Source organism: Electrophorus electricus, chromosome 2 (assembly GCF_041902795.1).
Source record: "Electrophorus electricus isolate QZ-2024a chromosome 2, ASM4190279v1, whole genome shotgun sequence".
Classification (NCBI taxonomy): domain Eukaryota; kingdom Metazoa; phylum Chordata; class Actinopteri; order Gymnotiformes; family Gymnotidae; genus Electrophorus; species Electrophorus electricus.
In genome coordinates this window covers 37,626,939-37,646,734 of record NC_137498.1, presented here as the reverse complement: position 1 = coordinate 37,646,734, position 19,796 = coordinate 37,626,939, and the positions used below count along the sequence as shown (strand labels likewise).

At 38.7% G+C, this 19,796-nt stretch overlaps 2 protein-coding genes across 3 annotated transcripts in view; both read right to left on the bottom strand.

Annotated features, from left to right (window-relative positions):
* yars1 (tyrosyl-tRNA synthetase 1) overlaps positions 1-4,062 on the bottom strand; it is a 5,976-nt gene extending 1,914 nt beyond the window's left edge. The window contains exons 1-10 of one of the 2 annotated variants that reach the window (XM_027006343.3): positions 3,919-4,062; positions 3,131-3,219; positions 2,581-2,727; positions 2,213-2,388; positions 1,212-1,341; positions 965-1,045; positions 704-796; positions 454-589; positions 263-348; positions 16-151 (exon numbers count right to left, since the gene is read on the bottom strand). In XM_027006343.3, coding sequence (XP_026862144.2) covers positions 16-151; positions 263-348; positions 454-589; positions 704-796; positions 965-1,045; positions 1,212-1,341; positions 2,213-2,388; positions 2,581-2,727; positions 3,131-3,187 — 1,042 coding nt within the window. In that variant the 5' untranslated portion in view covers positions 3,188-3,219; positions 3,919-4,062. Of the gene's footprint in view, positions 1-15; positions 152-262; positions 349-453; positions 590-703; positions 797-964; positions 1,046-1,211; positions 1,342-2,212; positions 2,389-2,580; positions 2,728-3,130; positions 3,220-3,914 lie in introns of both variants that reach the window. The other variant, XM_027006344.3, reaches the window with a different exon arrangement.
* A 1,709-nt stretch (positions 4,063-5,771) lies between these two features.
* Positions 5,772-17,898, bottom strand: mfsd2ab (MFSD2 lysolipid transporter A, lysophospholipid b). The gene is made up of 14 exons (XM_027006342.3): positions 17,661-17,898; positions 16,263-16,388; positions 14,676-14,800; positions 11,325-11,448; positions 11,157-11,235; positions 10,893-11,062; positions 10,645-10,735; positions 9,887-10,005; positions 9,604-9,687; positions 8,795-8,878; positions 8,483-8,595; positions 8,264-8,407; positions 7,748-7,936; positions 5,772-7,495 (listed from the first exon to the last, which is right to left on the bottom strand). Exons 1-14 carry the CDS (start codon positions 17,748-17,750, stop codon positions 7,438-7,440), a joined length of 1,596 nt encoding a protein of 531 aa, XP_026862143.2. The 5' UTR covers positions 17,751-17,898; the 3' UTR covers positions 5,772-7,437.
* Positions 17,899-19,796: the final 1,898 nt, after the last annotated feature.

Below are 19,796 nucleotides of genomic sequence, written 5' to 3'. Positions count from 1 at the left end.
TTCTGTTGAACTCACTGTTTTTAGAGAGATTGGGATAGGCTGAACTGGTTAGTTTCCTCAACTCTGGTGTATCAAACTTTTTCCTGATGGGGTCCAGAAGTTTGTTCAGTGCCACCTCCACTGAAGCTTTTAAGTCACCTGGGTGGATATGCTATGGACCCAGAATTAAAAGAGCATTACTACAAAATACACAAACCAAACTAAAGACAAATTTCTAAGATAGTGTTAGCACATTAAATGATGGCGAGCATTCTTCACCTACCTCCTCAGCAAAGTCCTTCTCTACTTCCTCAAAGTCTGTGTAAACTTTGTCCCCTCCCCACTTAGGATCTCTTTTAATCACAAATTCTAGTGAAGAAGAGAGAGTAGCCAGCGCAATGTTAACATTTCTGTTGTTAACAGCCTAGTCTGTAGTGAGTCTACTTTCTAAGCAGTGAGGGCCATTTTGCTCACCAGAATTCAGTGGGAGGAGGACATGCTTGACGAAGGAAAGAACTCCATTGTTCTGAATATTCCCAGGCTCACAGAAGGCCTTCTTCAGCTTCTTCTTGACATCTTCTTTCTTGTCAAGAAGGTCTATCTTGGAATCCTGGTGGAAACAAAAAGTGTTAACATGAAATGTTAAAAGTTGCTTCAAAGGCACCAGGTTAAATCCTCCCCAAGGGCCAGGTAATATTCAAAAGATTCAGACTGCCAGTGGGACCTCTTCAGAAGAGCTCATCTTGCTTCCAGTCAGGCCAGGCACCATCGGGTTCATCATGTGGATTCGTTTTGTGTAACCGAGAGAGGGCAGGTACTGATGGAGGAAAACACATCACAAAATCAAAAACAACATAATGCAACCTAATGCTTTAAACCTTGCAACTATAAAGAGGAATCAATGTACATATTATGGTGTGGGCTCTGTATTACACACTGATGGATAAAAACATAAATCCCTGCAACAGAATTTATTCACTTGTACCTTTTCTGCCAGAGTGAAGATCTTCCTCTGGTCCACGCCACCAAACTGAGCATCCACCTTTAAGTACTCCTCATCCAGAGCCTAAATAGCACACAGCCATGACCTTAAAAATTGTATGCTGAAACTCTGAAGATCCTCACATAAATTCAATGATCAGCTGAATTATTTGTGATAAGTATACCAAAATAAACAAAAATGCTTTGAAAAGATGGGTGTCCATCACATCCAGCTGAAGGAAGCTGAGCACCTGTAGTCCAGGGTAGAGCAGGCCACTCAGGAGGGGGTGCTCCACCTGCTTCACCACCTCAGCTCCAGCCTTCTTGGCATCATGCTCAGTCACAATGGAAGACAGCCGATACACATCCAGGGTGTACTCCCTGCAGAGAAACCATCACAAACAGACCACCAGGGAAATGTCAGGCGGAATGGCCAGCAAACAAGACACATTTATTTCTTGGAGAAATACGTAGACTGCATGCCTTATCATATGCATGTTTATATCCCTAATTGTTAAATGTATTCATTTAGATTTTATGCTTGCTTTTAAAATAGATTTATTAATGCCACCCATTCCATGTTAATACCAATTTATCAGTTCTTAGCACTTATCTTTTATCACTTATTATCCAATACCAAATCACGATAAGTGCATGAGAGTGTGACTTTTTTATTCATTACCATGATCTATATTAGAGTGTATAATTCATATGAAGAGTAATCTTCAGTGCAAACAACTGAATTTGATTGGTTTACTTGAATAAATGAGAAAACACAGAAACATTCATTCTAATATAACATATTATAATAATAATAATAATAATTATTATTATTATAATTATAATATTAGATATTATAATTATAACAGAAACTATTCAAAATCTGAGTCAACATAAGTACAGTGGCATTGCACATACTGCCACAAGCTGTGTTACTGGTGTATGTTTAATGTGTATAATACCAGTAATGTTATACATGATGACAGGCAGGCCACCAATACTGCAAACAAATGTATTACAGGTGTTTGTATAATGTGTGAAGGACCACTGTCAATGCATGTTTTATGGCACTGCTTCTCCTCTCCATTTCCACATACCCAGTACAGGCTAGCATCAACCCAATAACAATGCCAGTCCAAGTACCCTGACCTTATTTTAAAAGGCAAGCTTAAACCCAACTGTGTTCACAAAATATATTTACTCTGATGGTCATGGGGCATCAAAAAGTGTGCCTATAACGCAAGTCTCCCACCTGCTCAGCTGGAAGTCTGTGCCTTTGACAAACTTGAGCCGATCCAGGGGAACCCCAATGCTCTCCAGCATTGCCTTGATAACCTGTTCATAGTACTGAACCCGGAGCTCCAGCAGCTCCCAGGGAGCCTTCATGTTGTCCAAGTAAGCATGAAGATCAGCAAAGAGGATGGTGACCTACAAATCACACATGGAAAAACAGAGACAAGATATAAACATGGCATCCCTGCATAAATAAAAATTGCAATCATTATGGTTCACCATTAACATATCACCCCAAGAATTGCATGCCTAACCTTGACCAACACACCTAATAACATAAAAAGTTTTATCACATAAAATCTACAAAGAACACATAACTGTAATTACCTGACAACCAGCCTTCAGGAAGTCTGCAATCTTTGACATGGGAACAAAGTAGGCAACATGGGGCTTGCCAGTGGTCGCAGTGCCCCAGTATACTTTTAATTCTCTTTCCTGAAGAATTTGCTTAAGCTTCTCTTCCCCAAGAACTTCCTGAAGACACATGATCACTCTCAGTTGGACAAACATTGTTTACAGCAGACTGCACTTCATTAGAGGTTGTTGAAGGAGAGTGCAACTAGGACATTGTGGTATGCAATTACATTTAGCAACAGACTTCACAGGTGCTCTTATCCTGAGCAACTTGCGTATTTACCATTATAACAGTGATTATACACGTGCTCCTTGGGAAATGAGCCCATGACTATTGTGTAAATAGTACCATGCTCTACTTGTTTTCTGGTTAGTTACAGGACCTGATATGCTATGTCAGGCGAACAATAGTAGTAAACTCAGAAGGTGGTCAAATTACGTCAAATTATTGTAAACACGACAAAAATGGCTCTTGTACTATTCCTGCTTAAGTCATAGGATAGTTAGGTTAAGCAGACCTTACCTGAAGGTTTCTGGTAATGAGGCTGAATTTCTCGTCTGGACTAAACTGCTCTCCCATGGTGCCTTGGCTCAACTCAAAATATTAATAATCTAGAACAAACGGCAAACGGTCATGTCATTAAATCCTAAGGACCAACTTAAAAACAAGTCAATCTGGAGGTCTAGAACACTGGTATCTGGTGAACCAAAATCAACATCCATGCACACTTGTAACGGCCCTTAAACATTAACATTTAACAAAATTAATTTTTTATTAATTTGTTTCTGACAGGAACACAGACCCTGTCGTAAATATTTGAACAGATACATTAGCAACTAATGCTAATGTACGCGAACCTACAGAAATCCATGAAGCTAACGTTCACATTTGCTTGAATATGACGCACACTAAATTATCTAGCTTTTATCTAAGTAAACGCTTACATCCATAAAACCTCATTATACTTTATTACGTTCCCGAAGTGTAAAGGTATGGTCAAAACAGAGCTAACGCAGCTAGTGTACACACTATACTCAATAATTTTCAAAAGATATTAAAATAATCGTTGCTTGATCTAGCCAAGCTAGGTCAGTTAAGATAGATAACCTAATACTTTCACTTTTCATTCAATTAACACTGGACGTTAAAGCTAGCTAGGTTAGCTATCCTAGCTATGATGCTAAGAATCCGACAGTGTTCTTGGCAGTGACTAACAGTTTGTGATTTATTTGCAGTAAGATATTACGATCGAGGTTAAACACTCATTCTTAAACTATTCATGTGAAATGAACATATGCCAACATACATACAGTTTAAAAACAGCTATCCAACTACCGCACGTGAGCCTGGAATGTTACTAAACGTCTACAGAAACGCCGGCGACAAATTCTTCTCACATGAAGGACGTCATTTGTTTCAAAATAAAAGTGTCTAATAGCTATGAGTAATGTTTTATGTAGGTTAAGTATTACTGATATTATATATTTATATACATACATATATAGATACATACACATATATATATATATATATATATATATATAACCTAATAAAATATATAACCTAATAATTACAAGACTGCATAGACGGGAAAAACATTTTTTAACTGAGAGGCTATGAAATCGTGGTGTTGCATCAGCTCTATGTAATCTATTGTCGAGTCAACTCCCTAGGATGAATAATCGTTAAAGAACCCGATTCTGTAACCCTCGTCCAGCCGCTAGATGGACCACTGATACAGTTGATGGTGTAGATGAAGAGACGTATTTTGAATGTATCCAAACCTTCTGAGCCAAATGGCTGTCACCTTTGTCTAAAATGCTTGTTACTGCGTCTTTCGTATTGCTGCTTCTGCTTCATCCATAACCTTGCAGATGCACAGTGCAGTTTGTAAGTATTTTGACAGTGACACAATCTTTGTTGAATTTTTGTTTTGTGCTCATACACATACGAGACTCCGGTTTTCTTGTATGTTAACTAATTTGCTCATATTAATAATTTAAGAAGGAATTTTTAAACTCAGTAGATATATCTAACTACAAACAAATCTAGACCTAAAGCAGAAAAAGTATCTTAATTGCAATTATGTGTCTATTTGCAGATAAATCCACAAATTATGTGGATTTAGAGCACAACAAATTAATGATCTTTACTTAACGATCCTTTAAAAAAACTTTTACATCATACAGTAAATCATCTTAGTGGATAGGCTAGAAATGCTCATTGGCAATTAAACAACAAGCACTCCCTTGATTTATTTCCCATTTCACAGATTGCTTTTAATTTGTCATTGTATGTAATGAATGCCCTGCGCTTACAAAAGTAAAATATGGTGGCCCAAAGAGTCAGTTCTGGGAGCCTTATTATTAAAAAAAAAATTAAGGCAGCAAGAAGCAAGTTGTCTAATATTCTAAATCTTATACCCAAAACAATTGTAAAAAAAAAAAAATTGGTGTTATTATTGACTCTGATTTGACACTCACATATGTAATGTAACTCTCCCTTTCTATTTACATAATAGATAAAGTACATTTTCTGTTTACGTAAACTGAGATATTTACTTTCTTCAGATGCAGAGATTGGTCCTTGGTATCAAGGTTGGATTATTGTAATAGTCTTCTTTTTGGATGCTCTGAAATTGGTTAAAATCCAACTTGTACAGAATGCAGCAGCCAGAGTCCTTACAAGAGCTAGAAGGTTTGACCAGATTAACCCTGTTCTTTCTGTTCTGCACTGGCTCCAATTTAAATTTCAAATCAACTTTGAAATACTCTTGTTGATGTATAAAGCTTTAAAGGGTCTGGCCCCACAATAACTGTGAACTCACTGAATACTATAACCCACCATGCCTGGTGCATTCTCAAAATTCAGGGTTTCTCTTAGTTCCTAGAATTAGTAAGATTATAGTAAGGGAAAGAGCCTTCACCTATAAAGCTCATTAGTTATAAATAAATGCAGATACTCCACAGTAACATTTTCTGTTCAATTTGCATGGGTCCAAGCATAATCATCATAGGGGTAAGAATGAGTGTAATCAAAATGTTATCCATGGCTTCATTATTTTAACCTATTCACAACTTGAATATCTGACTTACACTGTACAGGAGACATATTTCAGAAGTGACAAAAAAATGAATTAAAGACAGAGAATTCTTAATCCAGATACAATTTAAGAATTAGTATTTATTAATCATTCATTTTTTACTTTTCCAGTTGTCACCATTTTAAATAACTACAAGAATGTGTTCATTCCCAGTCAAAATCGCCAAAAGAATTTCTACAGGACTGCACATATATTATATATACATATAAATAAACAAACAGATTTACAACAGTGCGCTATGGTGTCCGGGTTGAAGAAATCTTAGTGCATTTCTAAATACCTTATGATTGTTTTGGTTTTTTTACTGAATCAAAAGCAATATACGCATATATATTCACATGCCACACAAGTCCAACCCCCCACCCCCCCCAAAAAAAAACCTGTCTTGGGTTTGGCTGCTAGTATCACTAGTAGAGCTTGTTAATCAGTATTTACTTTGTTATTTTATCAATATTATTCAAGTGAACTGAATCAAATAACTTTACATATAGGTAACCAGTGTTAACAAGAACAATACTAATACAAAAACTCTAGACTTTTGCTCATAAAAATAGAAGCACTTTTTGGGAGTCCCCCAATCAAGATAATGTACAAAACGTGAATACATAACCATCAATCGTTATTTGACAACACAGGGATTTCAGATGTAGATCTCCATCCTTCAGTCAGTTCCACTGAATCCATCTTTTCTTGTTCTTTCCCTTAAATATGCCAAGGACGCGTCATAGGGCAGAGTGCATCAATATTAAAGCAAAATAAAATGAACAGAATATTAACAAAATAACAAAAGATTTAACGACTTATAGAACTTTGTTCATACTGGAAGCAGTCGACAGTACAGGCCCAATACTGTTGATGTTGGTACACCCAAGGCTCAGTAGTTTGAGCATTTAGATGGTAGAGAAACTGCTTCAGTTAGGTAAATATTTCCCTTCTGCTGAAAGCAGTGGGGAATTCGCCTTAGGTAGATTGGATGTGGCCTAAACTCACCTTTCATTTGAAGTGCAGCATAAACAAGTGCAGCAAAAATCACAGTCACTGAGATCACATACAAAATTGCAATCTCAGTCAGAAACTGCTTTATAAAGGCTTTGTGTTTTGAATCAAGGCACTCAGACACATGTGCACACCACCCTTAGTCTGTAAACTGTTCTAACTGTGCTGTAAATCCCACGCAAATGTTTACTGCTGGTATTTGGCAACAGCGCAAAAAATATTCTGTACAATATATTTTTCTGAACGAATAATATTAAGTAGTTGTTTCATTATAAGGTACCCTTGATGTCTGAAATGTGTTGGAATATAACATCAAAAGAAGAGACATAAAAATGTTAGATGTTAGCACACTGACATTTCTCCTCACTCTCATACAGGTGAAGAATCTGGTAGTGCAATGTGAGAATCTTGTGCTTTAAGTGAAAAATGTCTGCTTCAGGACATTTCACTAATCCTGTTCTAGTGAGTAACATTAACTGAACACGCTCATATAGCTTGCAAGGTTTTTTGGGAGCTGTAAATGGTCAAGATGCTTTGTTTTCAACACTGAATGACACAGTGAAGTGACTCCAAGATCATCCATTTGAGGTTTTTGTAAGGGCTGTAGACAAGGCAGATGACCATAAGGCCAATAGGCATGCTGGCCCTAATTTCTGCATGTGTGATCCCTTCTTGTGTCATCCTTCTTGTCCAATGCAAATGTGAGAATGCCCTATTCACTCTTGTGGTTTTATACCACACTTCTGTCTGTCTCTATAGAGTCCGTTTCTGAGTCTAACTCGTTCTGCCTAAAAAAAAAGAAAAGAAAATGAGAATGAGAAACAAATAATTTCCATGGAAGCCTTACAGATTGGAAGAAAAAATGAACATTTGCCAGTAAGAAAAATATATTACGAACTGACTGAGAACCCTAGTGCATAGTTAAGCATTCCTACAGATGATGTGTTAAAGACAGAAACTCTAAACTGCACAGTGTACAGGCCTCAAAAGGGGAAATGTCTATGGCAAAAGCACTTGTAAGCTTATGGTTAGAGCATTACCGTTGATCCCTGAGTAGTTCCTTGAGCAGTTTGCGGTTGCTCTGACGCTTCTTTTCATTAATGGGGTAAGTGACAAATATGATCAGTCCTATGATGATGAGAAAAATGGGAGCAGCGGAGACCAGAACCTTGAGTGTAATATCCACCTCGGCTGGCTGTGTGCACCCCCTCGTTACATAACCAGCAAAACTTTTTGAAAGCAACAAGAGAAAACAAAGCTCAGTTGGTCATGCAGTTAAATCCAACCTCATGACAGGTCATAAAGCAACTGTGTGCATTCAGTATGGTGATACGCCTTAATGGCTGCTCTCTGAGTGGACATATGCATCATTTAGACAGCCATAAAGACTGGGTGTATGTGAATGAAAAGGCAACCTCCTCAGCCCAATTAGCCTGACTAAATCTTACTTCTAACGTCAATATGGACATTCAACCAAGGAAGAAATGCAACAAGATGTATGCATGTGTATACAATTTGTGAGTGTGCATGTGCATACATGTGTGTGCATGCCTTACTCTAGGCTGAGGGTTGATATTCCCAAGGAGACTCCAGAAGCAAACTTTGTGAAGAAAACATAGAAGGAGTAAAAGATGGCTTCATGTCCTTGAGAGCTTGGATTTTGTACTTTAAAATCATCAACCACATCTGGAAGCATGGACCTGCAACACACAACTGTTAGCTTATGGAAGGCATCTATATCAGTTTCCTTAGTTATATCACTGGCCCACACTCACCAGGGTAAGAGAAAGGCCGCTGCGATACTGACGCCGGCAGCAAAGGAGATCACATATGTCACAATGAGATTACTTTCCAACAGGACCATTGTGATCATGAATGGCATCACTGACTGTGGATAGCACGCAAACAGGACAATTTTGCAGAAATTCCTGACTAATAGTGAGAAACACTGGATGTTTCTAGGGGGCTATTTGAAATCAATAGCTTTGATGTTAGAACAGACCTTGACCTTGATTATAAATAAAATGCAAACCAAAGTTTTGACCATTTTCAGACACTGCTGCAAGTTGCTACTCTTCAACACTTACTGTAGTCCCAACGAAAACAGCAGTTTTCTTTCCAAATCGAGTGAGGAACCACTGCCAGAAGGGAATGGTGAGCGTGGCAGAGAGCTAGAGACAACAAAGGCAATGATCAGAATAAATGGGGCACATAATCATGCACTAAATCAAGAAATTGTGTGACTTGCTTTTCATATTGACGGGGCAACTGTACGGCAAGCTGAAGGGGCCACCATTTTTGGTGGGCCTCAGCTCACATAAAATGAACACTATGTTTACATATATCTTGTTGTTTTATCATTGGTTCATATCTTCACATCTGCCATGCTAGCTTGTCATCTGAACATAGAGAACAGCTGCCTCCCAGAGACATCAGTTATATAACCACTGCCCTTCAGCAAGATCATCACAGATGAACACAAGTACAAACTAGAACCATGCAGGTTTGTGTCAATGTCCCAGTTATTCTGAATGGCCTAAGGTTTGAACGCATCTTAAAAATCCCCTGAACAAAACTGTTATGCAAACATCTCACCTCTAAACTTAAACAAATGAATTTCTTCGGGATGTTTGACTGGTAATGACTGCTGTCCTCGGCATTTACCCGTTGATAAGCAGTCATTACCATGCCAATAATTGCACTGTAAATGATTCATTTGATCTTGGAATATAGTGGAAGGTAACACATGGTAAATGTTTATTGTTCAGTCACATGGCATTACCAAAAGCCATAGTCCAATTTCCTCCTCTACCCAGGAGAGATGGCACTACTTATATATATTAATTTTCTCATAGTGGCTATTGTCCTTGGAGATTGCTGTCATAGTGCTGCTTACCATAACAACCAGTAGGACATTCTGAAAGTGGTCTCTGAACCCTAGGGTGTAGCAACAGAACAGTGCAAAGTTGCCCTCCAGCAACTGCATGAAAGAGAACAGATATTAGCAAATCCCAACAAGCACATCGCCTGCTAATGTCAGCTAAGAGGAGCTGCCATGCTCTGAGGCTCACACACCCAGATGGGAGGTGGCCTAGATGGCTCACCTGAAACCCACAAAAACAAACAGCACTTCTGTAAAGCAGGCCCCCAGGCAGACACCAATGTGGGGCAGCACTCACCATGAATGCCAGTGAGGTGAAGAGGAAGCCCATCACCAACTTGGCATATGGCCCATTACCCATCACCAGACGGATGCCCTGGAAGAAGGACATGGGCTCTGTTCTCACACTGCTGCTATCTGCCAATACAAAGACACACCATATTTTAGAGGCCAAAGGACTGGTATGACTTACAACACACACAAATGGTTGTGATATTAATAAGACTGCTGCAAACACTCCATCAGTAAGAGTTATTGAACATCTATAGTGCTTGTATTAGACCCAGCTGTCTGCACAGCTGAAACAGAATGAATGTGTACTTTATCAGAATGTTACTGTTGAGTAAGAGTGGCATCACTGTGCACAGACCCATGCTGTGCTCTCCTGTCCCCCAAGGAATAGCTCACCGAACAATGACTGACTTGTTAAATGACTTTTATTCTGAAGTGAAACTACACGATGGTCCTAATTGTGGACCCCATTTTAGGTGCATCTCCATGACCAATGTGAAAATACCCTTCCAAGTTTACCTAGTGCTTCTTTCAGGATAGGAACACTGACTGAAGTCAGCTACTGACCCTGAGCAATCTGACACCACTGGAAAACCCAGGGCCTACAAAATTAGATCAGTAACAGGAAATATGAATTGATCCATGCTTTAAAGCTGCAGATATTATTAATTCTCTATGAAATCCATGTTTGCCAATATGAGAAGCTCAATGAGGTGGGAGCTCAGGAACACCAAGTGTGAATTAATGTATAATATAGAGATTCACCTTTTTGTTCTTTAACACCACAGAAGAGGGTAATGGCACACAGGACATAGATGGCACAAATAACACCAGATGCAATCATGTAAGCTTGTCTCTAAAGGAAGGAGAGGGGGAAAAAAAAGTATACATTACACATTTTAAGGTGATGCCAGTAGCAACACGTATCCTTAACTGAGTTAGCAGTCAAAAGAAGACTTAATGAAAGATTTTGTAAGAGACTGCACACAATTTCTCAGAGTGCCATGACTTACCGTATCGTCAAGTGAAATTTGCGGCTGGCTGATGTTGACCTCAAGTCCAAAAACCTGGCTAGTAGAGTTGAGATCCTCCCCAACTGGTATGCAGGGAGCTGTGGCTAACCCCACAATCTGGCCTTGAATGCCAGTGCCAATAACTGTTCCCAGAACTTCTACCGTCATACCTGAATGTGAAGGGTTGATGGTGGGACAGTATTTAGAGAGCAGCCTGTAAACATATGAGGGCGCACCATAACTGGGACTTTGAACAGAACTTACGATAGGCGGTGGCTGAATCTCTCTCCTTCTGCTCTGAACTAATGAACATGGTGAGGGCAGAGTATGGTACATGGAAGCACTATATTAGGAGAAACAAGAAAACAAAATCACCAAATTCTCACTCGTACTCAGTTATCACGGATGCTAAAGAACAAGGTTGAAACTTACTGTCTGCAGGGTTTGGAAGAGACAGTAGAAGAGAAGGTACCAGATGACTTTTCCCTGATCAATGGGGGGCACATACCAGATGAGAAAGTAACACACTACTGCAAAAGGGGTGGACAGTGCAATCCTGCAAAGAAAACGATTAGAGCTGTAATCATGACTATTGACTTTTACGCAATAATGTACTACAGAAAACCAAGATAATTGCCCAGATTTAAGGATGGACCAATTTTCCTAAGTGAAATCGAAAAGAATAAAAATCACTGGTTCATTTTTTCACCCACTATGCAAGTTAGGCGTGCTTAGTCAGGATATATTGAAACATGTTTTAATGGAAAGGAATTTTTAACTAACAAAACACAACCCCAACCCTATTCTTCCTGTGCAGGAGACTGAAAATGACTCAGAGTGCTGTCATAAAGTGAAACATATCATCATATCCTGCAATTGAATACTTCTGATTGTGCATGGTTTCTACATATAGCAACATTTAGGACATGCCGGAGAGTATGAAGACTCATTAACCAGTGTGAGTTATAAAATGTAGTATACTTGAATTACAGAAAAATAATAATAATTACAGTATGACTAAATGGGATCATTTGTTAACACATTTGGCCAAACCAGACTAGTATCTGTCCGTTTCATGTGAATACAGGCCTTACTTGTATGAATTACATTCCCAGAGCTCATACAAGCCCTTGTTAGCAATTATTATTGATTCTTGGAATGCTGATTCATTATGCAGCCTTGGCTGAGGCAAAACATTTACTGAAATGTGGTTAGGAGGTTAGGTTAATTTTATTGGAAAAATATTATTATTATTATTATTATTATTATATAAATATAGATAGCAACCGTAAAAAGAGGTGTGACTTGTGTGGTGTGTACTGTAGAGAAACCAGCTGCATTACCCAGCTAGAGTTTCACTACAATACCCACATTACTAATCACCTTTTCCCCTTTTTTTTTCCTCTTAAATTTCGTTACAGCGAGCATTTCACAGCATACTGCAACACAGTGCTTTAGATGTTTTTTAAACAGTATTTATAAACAATACCAGAACCTTGTTGTTTGTCAAGGATTAGTGGAACTTTCACTAAAAAGCACAAATAAAAGGTAAGATTGAACTACATTTTGTTTATATAGAGCTACTTTTTACTCTATACATAACCCAGGTTCTATTTGACCGCAAGTGACCTCCCAAGAATTCCTTGTGCCTTTCAATCAGGAAGGGCATGGTTGCTTTTCGTAGGTTCTGATTGGAGCAAGAGTAGTGGTGTGTTGTGGGCTGGACCAGTCAAGGGTTTGCAATTTGCATGTGCGTCACTCAAGCCAAAATCCTCCCTGGCCTGAAGGCAAAAGCTCACAGTCTTGCTATTCATAGAATTTTCGTTTTTTCCTCAATCATTGTAAAGGTATTTACTATTCTTAGGTGACAGCCAGTCAAATCAGATTTTCCTCCTAAATCTTACAGGCTTCTGACTTTTTGCTTGACATGAAAACACCACATATTACATTTCAGCAGAACTTCAATCTAAGTTCGGATCGCATTCACAATGCTACACACATATCTATATACCTCCAGATGTGATCTGGTAAGATCTGTTTTGCTATTTCATTTCATCTTATTCCTAAGAAATTCCTGAGCGGGAGAGCTCATGGAAATCAGCACTCACTAATGATCTTTCCCGAGAGAAGATCAGCATGGAAACATCCTGCATATTGCCTCATCAGTGTCCTAATGAAACCCAGATGCCAGGCGTGGGTCTTCAGATACATTGTTAGTGCTATAGGCTGTGGGCAAGTGAAAATGGAAAAATCTGGCTACTTTCACTTCCATAAGCACCACAGAGTTCAGTCAGTATAAAGAGTCACATTCCTTTCCCTTCCCCCACACTGCTTCCTACTCCCAGGCTCTTCTTATTTCTGATTAGGTGATATGCCTTGCAGGCTCCTGCGTGTTAACACAACCTTCCAGAGACCCAGACTACAGTGCAATTGTGTGTGCGTGCATGTGCTTGTATGTATACAACAACCTTCGAGTGAGTAGGAAAACGTATGCTGTGGTTCAGATGGGACTGTGCCCACATTTCTACGGGTGTACAGATGGCACTAGCAAAAGTAGGGGGGGGGGGGTGGAGCTCCCATGGCCACAGACTAAAATTGCTCATAGCCAGCCATGCAGAAACGCACTAGCAAAGCCGTCTGTCCTTATGCAACCTGCTATACTAGGGCAGCCCTGACACAACCCACATTGTTTTGGAAGCTTATTTACACAAGATTATTTACACCAGACCCTCACATTCACTGTACGGGCTACACCACCACTTTCTGTAAACAAAGGTTAAAGAGTAGTAAATACGCAGCAAATAAATAAACAAACAAACAAACAAATAAATAAAAGATGTCCAAGAGAAAGAAAGAAAGAAAACCACAATTTCATATAGACAGCCAACTCAAGTTCACATGTAAAATGTTTTACATTTATACTTCCAGTGAGGGGCTATGAAGTTTAAAATCTCACTCTTTCACATTGGAAATACACAAACTTATTTTAGACTATCAAAACTAATGGCTATAACTAATTCATACACAGAAAAGGCAAAGTTGTGTTTAAATTTCTAATTGCACAATTACCAGGTATGGATATATATGTCCATATGGCAAGATTGACATTTTGCAGCATGGATATGTTGCAGCTGGTTACCTTGCTTAATCTTTACAGCCACATTTAGCAGTAAGATGGGCTGAGCTTTTAGTGATGGGCTGAGCTTCTGCTGCCCTGGACACAGCTCATGCCCCTCTCTAAAACCACTCCCCAACTCCTCAGTCACTTAACCCCCATCACTGCATTTGGACTAAATTCAGAGCTCAGCGTCCCCCAAGGCAAAGAAACAAACTTTGACTCAACATGACTTTTTTTTGGCACAGACAAGGTGTTTAACTACACTTGGCATCTGAGGGAATAGTTCCCAGGACATCAAAAACCACTGGCACAAAAGGAAAACAAATGTCTAGTTTGAAAAAATCATTTGGGTGATGCAAAAAAGCTGGGTATAACCAGTACTCTTTCTATCCTCTTTCAGTAAAATAACCTTAAGGAGAGCATGAGATTATTGCAGGGGGAAACTAAACTTGGTAGCACAAACATTCAAAATAAAAACCTCTGCTAGAGTGTACTAGAGTTACTCATGGGAACTTGTGCACCCTCCAAGGGATTTCTTACTCAGAGGACAATTTAAGTAGGAAAGCACTCAACTCTTTTGAGAAAAAAAAGGGAATAGAAAACAAGCTGAATATTTAGGTGCAGTAAAAGAAAATTCTCCAGCACCATAGCTGTCAAACACATACCAAGGCATCATTCTCCCAAATCTGGTCCAGGGGCTGCGACTGACCAGGAAGCCGACAGTGGGGTCAGTGATGGCATCCCATGCTCGCCCCACAAACAGGATAATGGAAGCATAGAATGGATCCAGCTAAAGAACACAGAGAGGAGAGTAACTAGTGCTTAATTTCAAAACAAACATCTGTGTACAGTCTTTACAAAACAAATAAACAACAACAACAAAAAACCTCCCGCTAGAGTCAACAGTCAAAACAGAATGGAACATTGCGACATCCCAAATTAGCTCTGGGTTTTATTTAAAACTGTGTCATGCTGGACTTTCTACAACCTTGAAGAATTTATCGCACATTACTCTCTGATCAATAGCTGAAAAGTCATACCCTCTGCCACTGAGACAGATCAACACCCTTAGGCTCTAAATGGTTATTTATGTTGTGTTGTTTGTACTAGAAGACCCCCCCCCATGCTTTAGATTGAACTGGGATGAAAAGCAAAGCAAGAAAAAGATATGGTCATGAACAGTATAAACATTTTTACACTATATACAATATGGAATTCAACTTTACTGTTATTGTAAAATAATCTGAAACCATCAGTGAGATATTCAAATGTACCCCAATCCTGATTTTATTCCAAGAAAAATAATATACTTCCCATTCATCATTCAGAGCATCGCAAAATGTTAGACTGCAGGATTGGTGCAGCACAGATGTCTAAGCAGTTCTAGAAAGAATACTGACCTCCTGCGGAGGTCACAAAGGGTGCACAGCACCAAGATGACAATGTGTTCTGCTGGCATTATGTTTACTCTCCTGCTAGGAAGCACTCTGGCAAGGCTGAGTGTACAATGAGACTGATTACAAGCGCTCCATCAGACAGTGTGGCATAATCAGCTGTTACTCATAGGCCTCAGTAGGGAGTGTCAACCCAGACTCTTGGAGAGCTGGACTACTGCGGTTGCGCTTGCTTAGCAACATGATAAATGCCAAACACACTAAGCCACTGGCATTCATGCCCTTAAATCTAGCAAAGTAACTTAAGGTTGCAGCAGTTCCCTACAAGTCAACCACATAGAAGACCTTTTCCACCTATTCATTTTCCAGCACAGTGGTCTACTGTGGTCTTACTGGCTCCTGTAGTTTAGAAATGAAAGCTCATATGGCCAAGTATTGCGCTTAATTACAAAATCTCCCGCCAGGGAGCTACGTATTTGTAAAAAGAAACCTTTCGAAACTCTCTGTGGCATTTGTATAATGCATGTGCAGTTTTTTGTTACTGGCTTAAGAGTTCCAACCACAGACCTTGGTCAACCCTGAAGAATTTTACATGATCATGGGCTGGTGCATGTTTCTACACAGATAACCTGATTGTACTATGATGGTTATTCGCAGCACTTTTTTGTTGTTGTTGCTGTTGTTAACTGGCTCATTTGAGCAATACCACGCAATCTTAATCTTCATCTACATGCACTTTATTGAAAAATGTAAAAACAAAATAAATAAATCATCACTTTCATAAAGTGCTTTGCTACTTTTGATTATAAAAATTAATTATTGCCCCCCTTAATGTAGTATAATGATAAATGAACGCACCAGGGCAACATCCAGGAGATAAATCTGGAGGAAGAAGCCCAGGGCACACCCTGTGATTTGGTAGGGTGCTCCTCCTATGGCATAGCACAGTTTACTGCACACTGACAAGTGACCTTTTGGCTCGCACTGAAAGAAAACAGGGAAAAATAAGAGACATGTAAAACTTAAACTTTATACTGTACTACTATCAGTATTTGAAACATGATATAAACAGCAGAAAACATTTTAGAATAATGAGGGGTTTTTTTCCTCTTAAGTGGTAGACTGCTTTACCTGAAAACATCTGATGCTCTTGGAATCGAGCTTCCAATAGATTCTTGTTAACTAATTCTCAGAGCAGTGACACTAAAATCTTAGAAGCCAATGACTGGTGTTAAGCTTAAGTGAGGCTTGGGTTTTTCAGAGATACAGCATACACACAAAACACAATGCTTGATCATTAATTATTAAATTAGCTAGAGAGCCTCACTTCCCCCCCCCCAAAAAAAAAGAGACGAGAACCAGAAAAACCTGAAATCTACTTGTCCATTTAAGGGTAAGCATGAAACTGAAGGACAACTCAAAATATTCCTTCATGCGCAAAAGTATAATTTGTTAACGATGTCTAGTTAAGTTTCTGTTATGTGAACAACCAAATAGGAGTTTTAGGATAAATGCATGAAGACGACGATTTTAAAGAAATCTCGACAAATTAAGAGACGAGTCGAGTCAGCTTTAAGTGTAGCCCTCACTAAGAAGTTGACACTATTCAAGGCACAGGTTGTGGAATGCCTACATACAGCATACAAACAATTCACCTTAAATACACAAACTTTTGTTTATTTGGAATATGTAGCTGCGCGGCTTGCCTATCCCAAACTAATTTATCTAACCTAAAGTACAGTTAGCTACGTTATCAACACCCATAAGTTCAAGGCGGTAGTTTGAGATTCACAAATGACACGTAGGCTATCCTCGCCAAATGCTGAGGCGCTCTTACATTTATTTAGAGCTGAAGCTTGTGGGGAATTTTAAATGAGCTATTTTAGCTAAAACTTGAAGCAAACTACACACATTTTTTTATATTTTAACACATTGTTAAGTTTCATTTACAGACATAAATAGAATGGTAGGTTTAAAGTTCAAATCACTTATAGGTATATAAGAAACCAGTTTTAAACGTCGCGCAGTAAGTAGCTATCACACAAGCATCTTCGCTAATTAGTTCACAAATATAGATAAAAAGAGAACCCAAAATGATGTACTAGCAGGCTATGCCCACGCCCGCCGTGCCATGCCCTTCAAATCATTTAAACAGGCTGCCTCAAACTATTAAAATAAACCAATACATGAGACTATGAAAAACCACGGAATGTGCCATACTCTCATTTAACAGGATTAATATTGTTACTGTCTTACCTTAGAAATCTTAGAAACTGATTCGCATTCGGCGCTTTGATGCAAGAGACTCGCGTTTGAATACTGTCCTTCTCCTTCTCCTCTTGCCATCTCGCTGAAATTATGTCTAATGAAAGACTTAAATGTAACCGAAAGTAAATTTGCACTCCTCTTTGCGATCGTTTTAAGTGTTGCGTTCCTTAAACTTAATTCATACACAATGCTACTCTCTGACCCGACTATAATAACTCAGGCATGAGACCCCGCCCTCTACCCATTCATGCCTTCTATAGTGCCCTATGTGCGTCTCATTTCATTCTGTCGTCACATCATCCGCCAGACCGTCGGGTTTGACGTAACTTGGAAGTTACGCTTTTACAGTGATGAAACTGCCAACTAAGTAGACGATTTAAAAAAAAATTCCTTCAAGTATTGTGACTGTAGTTAAAGACTAAAATAGCAGAAAAAATAGTATCTAAAAATCCTTAATAAGAGTTTCAAAAAAATTAATAAATAAATAAAATATGTTCCTTTCCTCAAAAATATACTTGAGTATAAGAAAAGGATCATGAATTGAAAATACTTACTAAAGTACACGTGCCTGAGTAAATGTGACTGCTTGCTACTCTCCTCTATAGTATATTATTGTCTATATAATCGACTATATTCATCTGAAAATCTGTGAAGTCTGCATATTTGTGGACTACTATGCACAGGAAAAGGCTAAGTGGAAAAATTGGAATTTGATTGAAATATGGAAAAAAAAAAGAAAAACTGTTAAAAGTAATATTTTTGCTGACTGTGACTATTCACTCCTCTAAGTCAAAGTCTAAGTCAACTTTACTGTCATTTCATCTCACCACAGATTTGTGCAGTGAAATCATTGTCATAAAGTGGTCATGCTGATAAATTTTCAAATACTCACGGTACATTCAGTGCTGACTATTTTCTTACACTTTCTAGCTGTGGTTGCTGAACGTCTCAGCAAAGCACCAGTTTTTATTTATGATGAGCCACAGCTTTGTTCACATGTATTCTGTGTTCATAACCCTGAACGAGCTTTCAATGGATAACTGTGTTGGGTAAGGCCTTGACACCCACCCTCACATTTTGCGATAAAAGGGTGTTCAAGAAACAAGATTTAGGATAAAAGACCTCCACATTTCACTGTTTACAACATCAGGTTCAACATAGACTATACCACTCAGTGCGTGTCAACATTAGATAAAGATAAGCTTCTATTGCACCATGCCTTGATGTCAGTCATATTGCCTGGGAGTAATGGAGTATTTGTTTGTATGGGTGAAGGAGTGGATGGTATTAAATAAAAAAATGGTATTAAATAAAAAAATGGTATTAAATAAGGTGAGCATTCTTAACAAATGCTGTCAATACTGTTTTAAATGGCTTGATATATGCTTTGAGGTTTTTGTTCAAGTGACTGTAAATTGCAGTTGCAGTTGAATCAGGAGGCCACATGACCACAGCAAAGCAACAGCAGAGCTGATGAAAGCATGCTACCCAGACAGGGTTATAGTGTGAATTTTGTGCTAATATAGTATTTCATATTGTATTCTGGAACTAGTAAGGAGCTAAAACCCTAAGTGGTTTCCTAACTGCAGTTAGATAAGCTCAGCTGTCAGGATCCTCCAGTCAGTAATGAGACATGCAGCAGCATCACAAGCAGAGATCATACTTCACTGGTGAAATGTCACTCTTTTGCCAGGTCATAGCAGCACAACATAATTATCTACAGTGCTGGTAAGGTACAAAATTCAGTATTGTGTAGACATGCAGTGTTACTGTGACTCTTAATTCTGCTCTGTGTGGAATAAATAACCCACTTTTATTAATTTTTTCTTCGGTCAGTGGGTCTATGCCCACCTGAAACAGATGTTTTTACCCTGTGAGGTCCCCTCCCAATTCCTCTGCAATGAACCTTTTTCCAGCTTTTTTATTATGTACAGATAATTTGCAAAAGTATTCCTGTAGACCTGACCTGACCTGTAGACCTGACCTTGAGTTTCTTAGGTCTGTTCTTTGTAGTTCTAATATAATAACAATGTTCAAAGTGTCTAGTAATGGTTTCCTAGAGCTTATTTATTTAGTGGTGAAAAACCATGGTATCGCAAGGTATCCAAGATATTTTATATTAAA

What these genes read in the sequence shown, in the direction of transcription:
- mfsd2ab (XM_027006342.3), bottom strand. Translation starts at nt 17,750, where the DNA reads ATGGCAAGAGGAGAAGGAGAAGGACAGTATTCAAACGCGAGTCTCTTG. An exon ending in TTTGGGAGAATGATGCCTTG is followed by an intron (nt 11,449 to 14,675) that starts GTATGTGTTTGA and finishes TTTTCTTTGCAG; the next exon opens with GATTGCACTGTCCACCCCTT. An exon ending in ATGTCCTACTGGTTGTTATG is followed by an intron (nt 8,879 to 9,603) that starts GTAAGCAGCACT and finishes TGTTGTCTCTAG; the next exon opens with CTCTCTGCCACGCTCACCAT.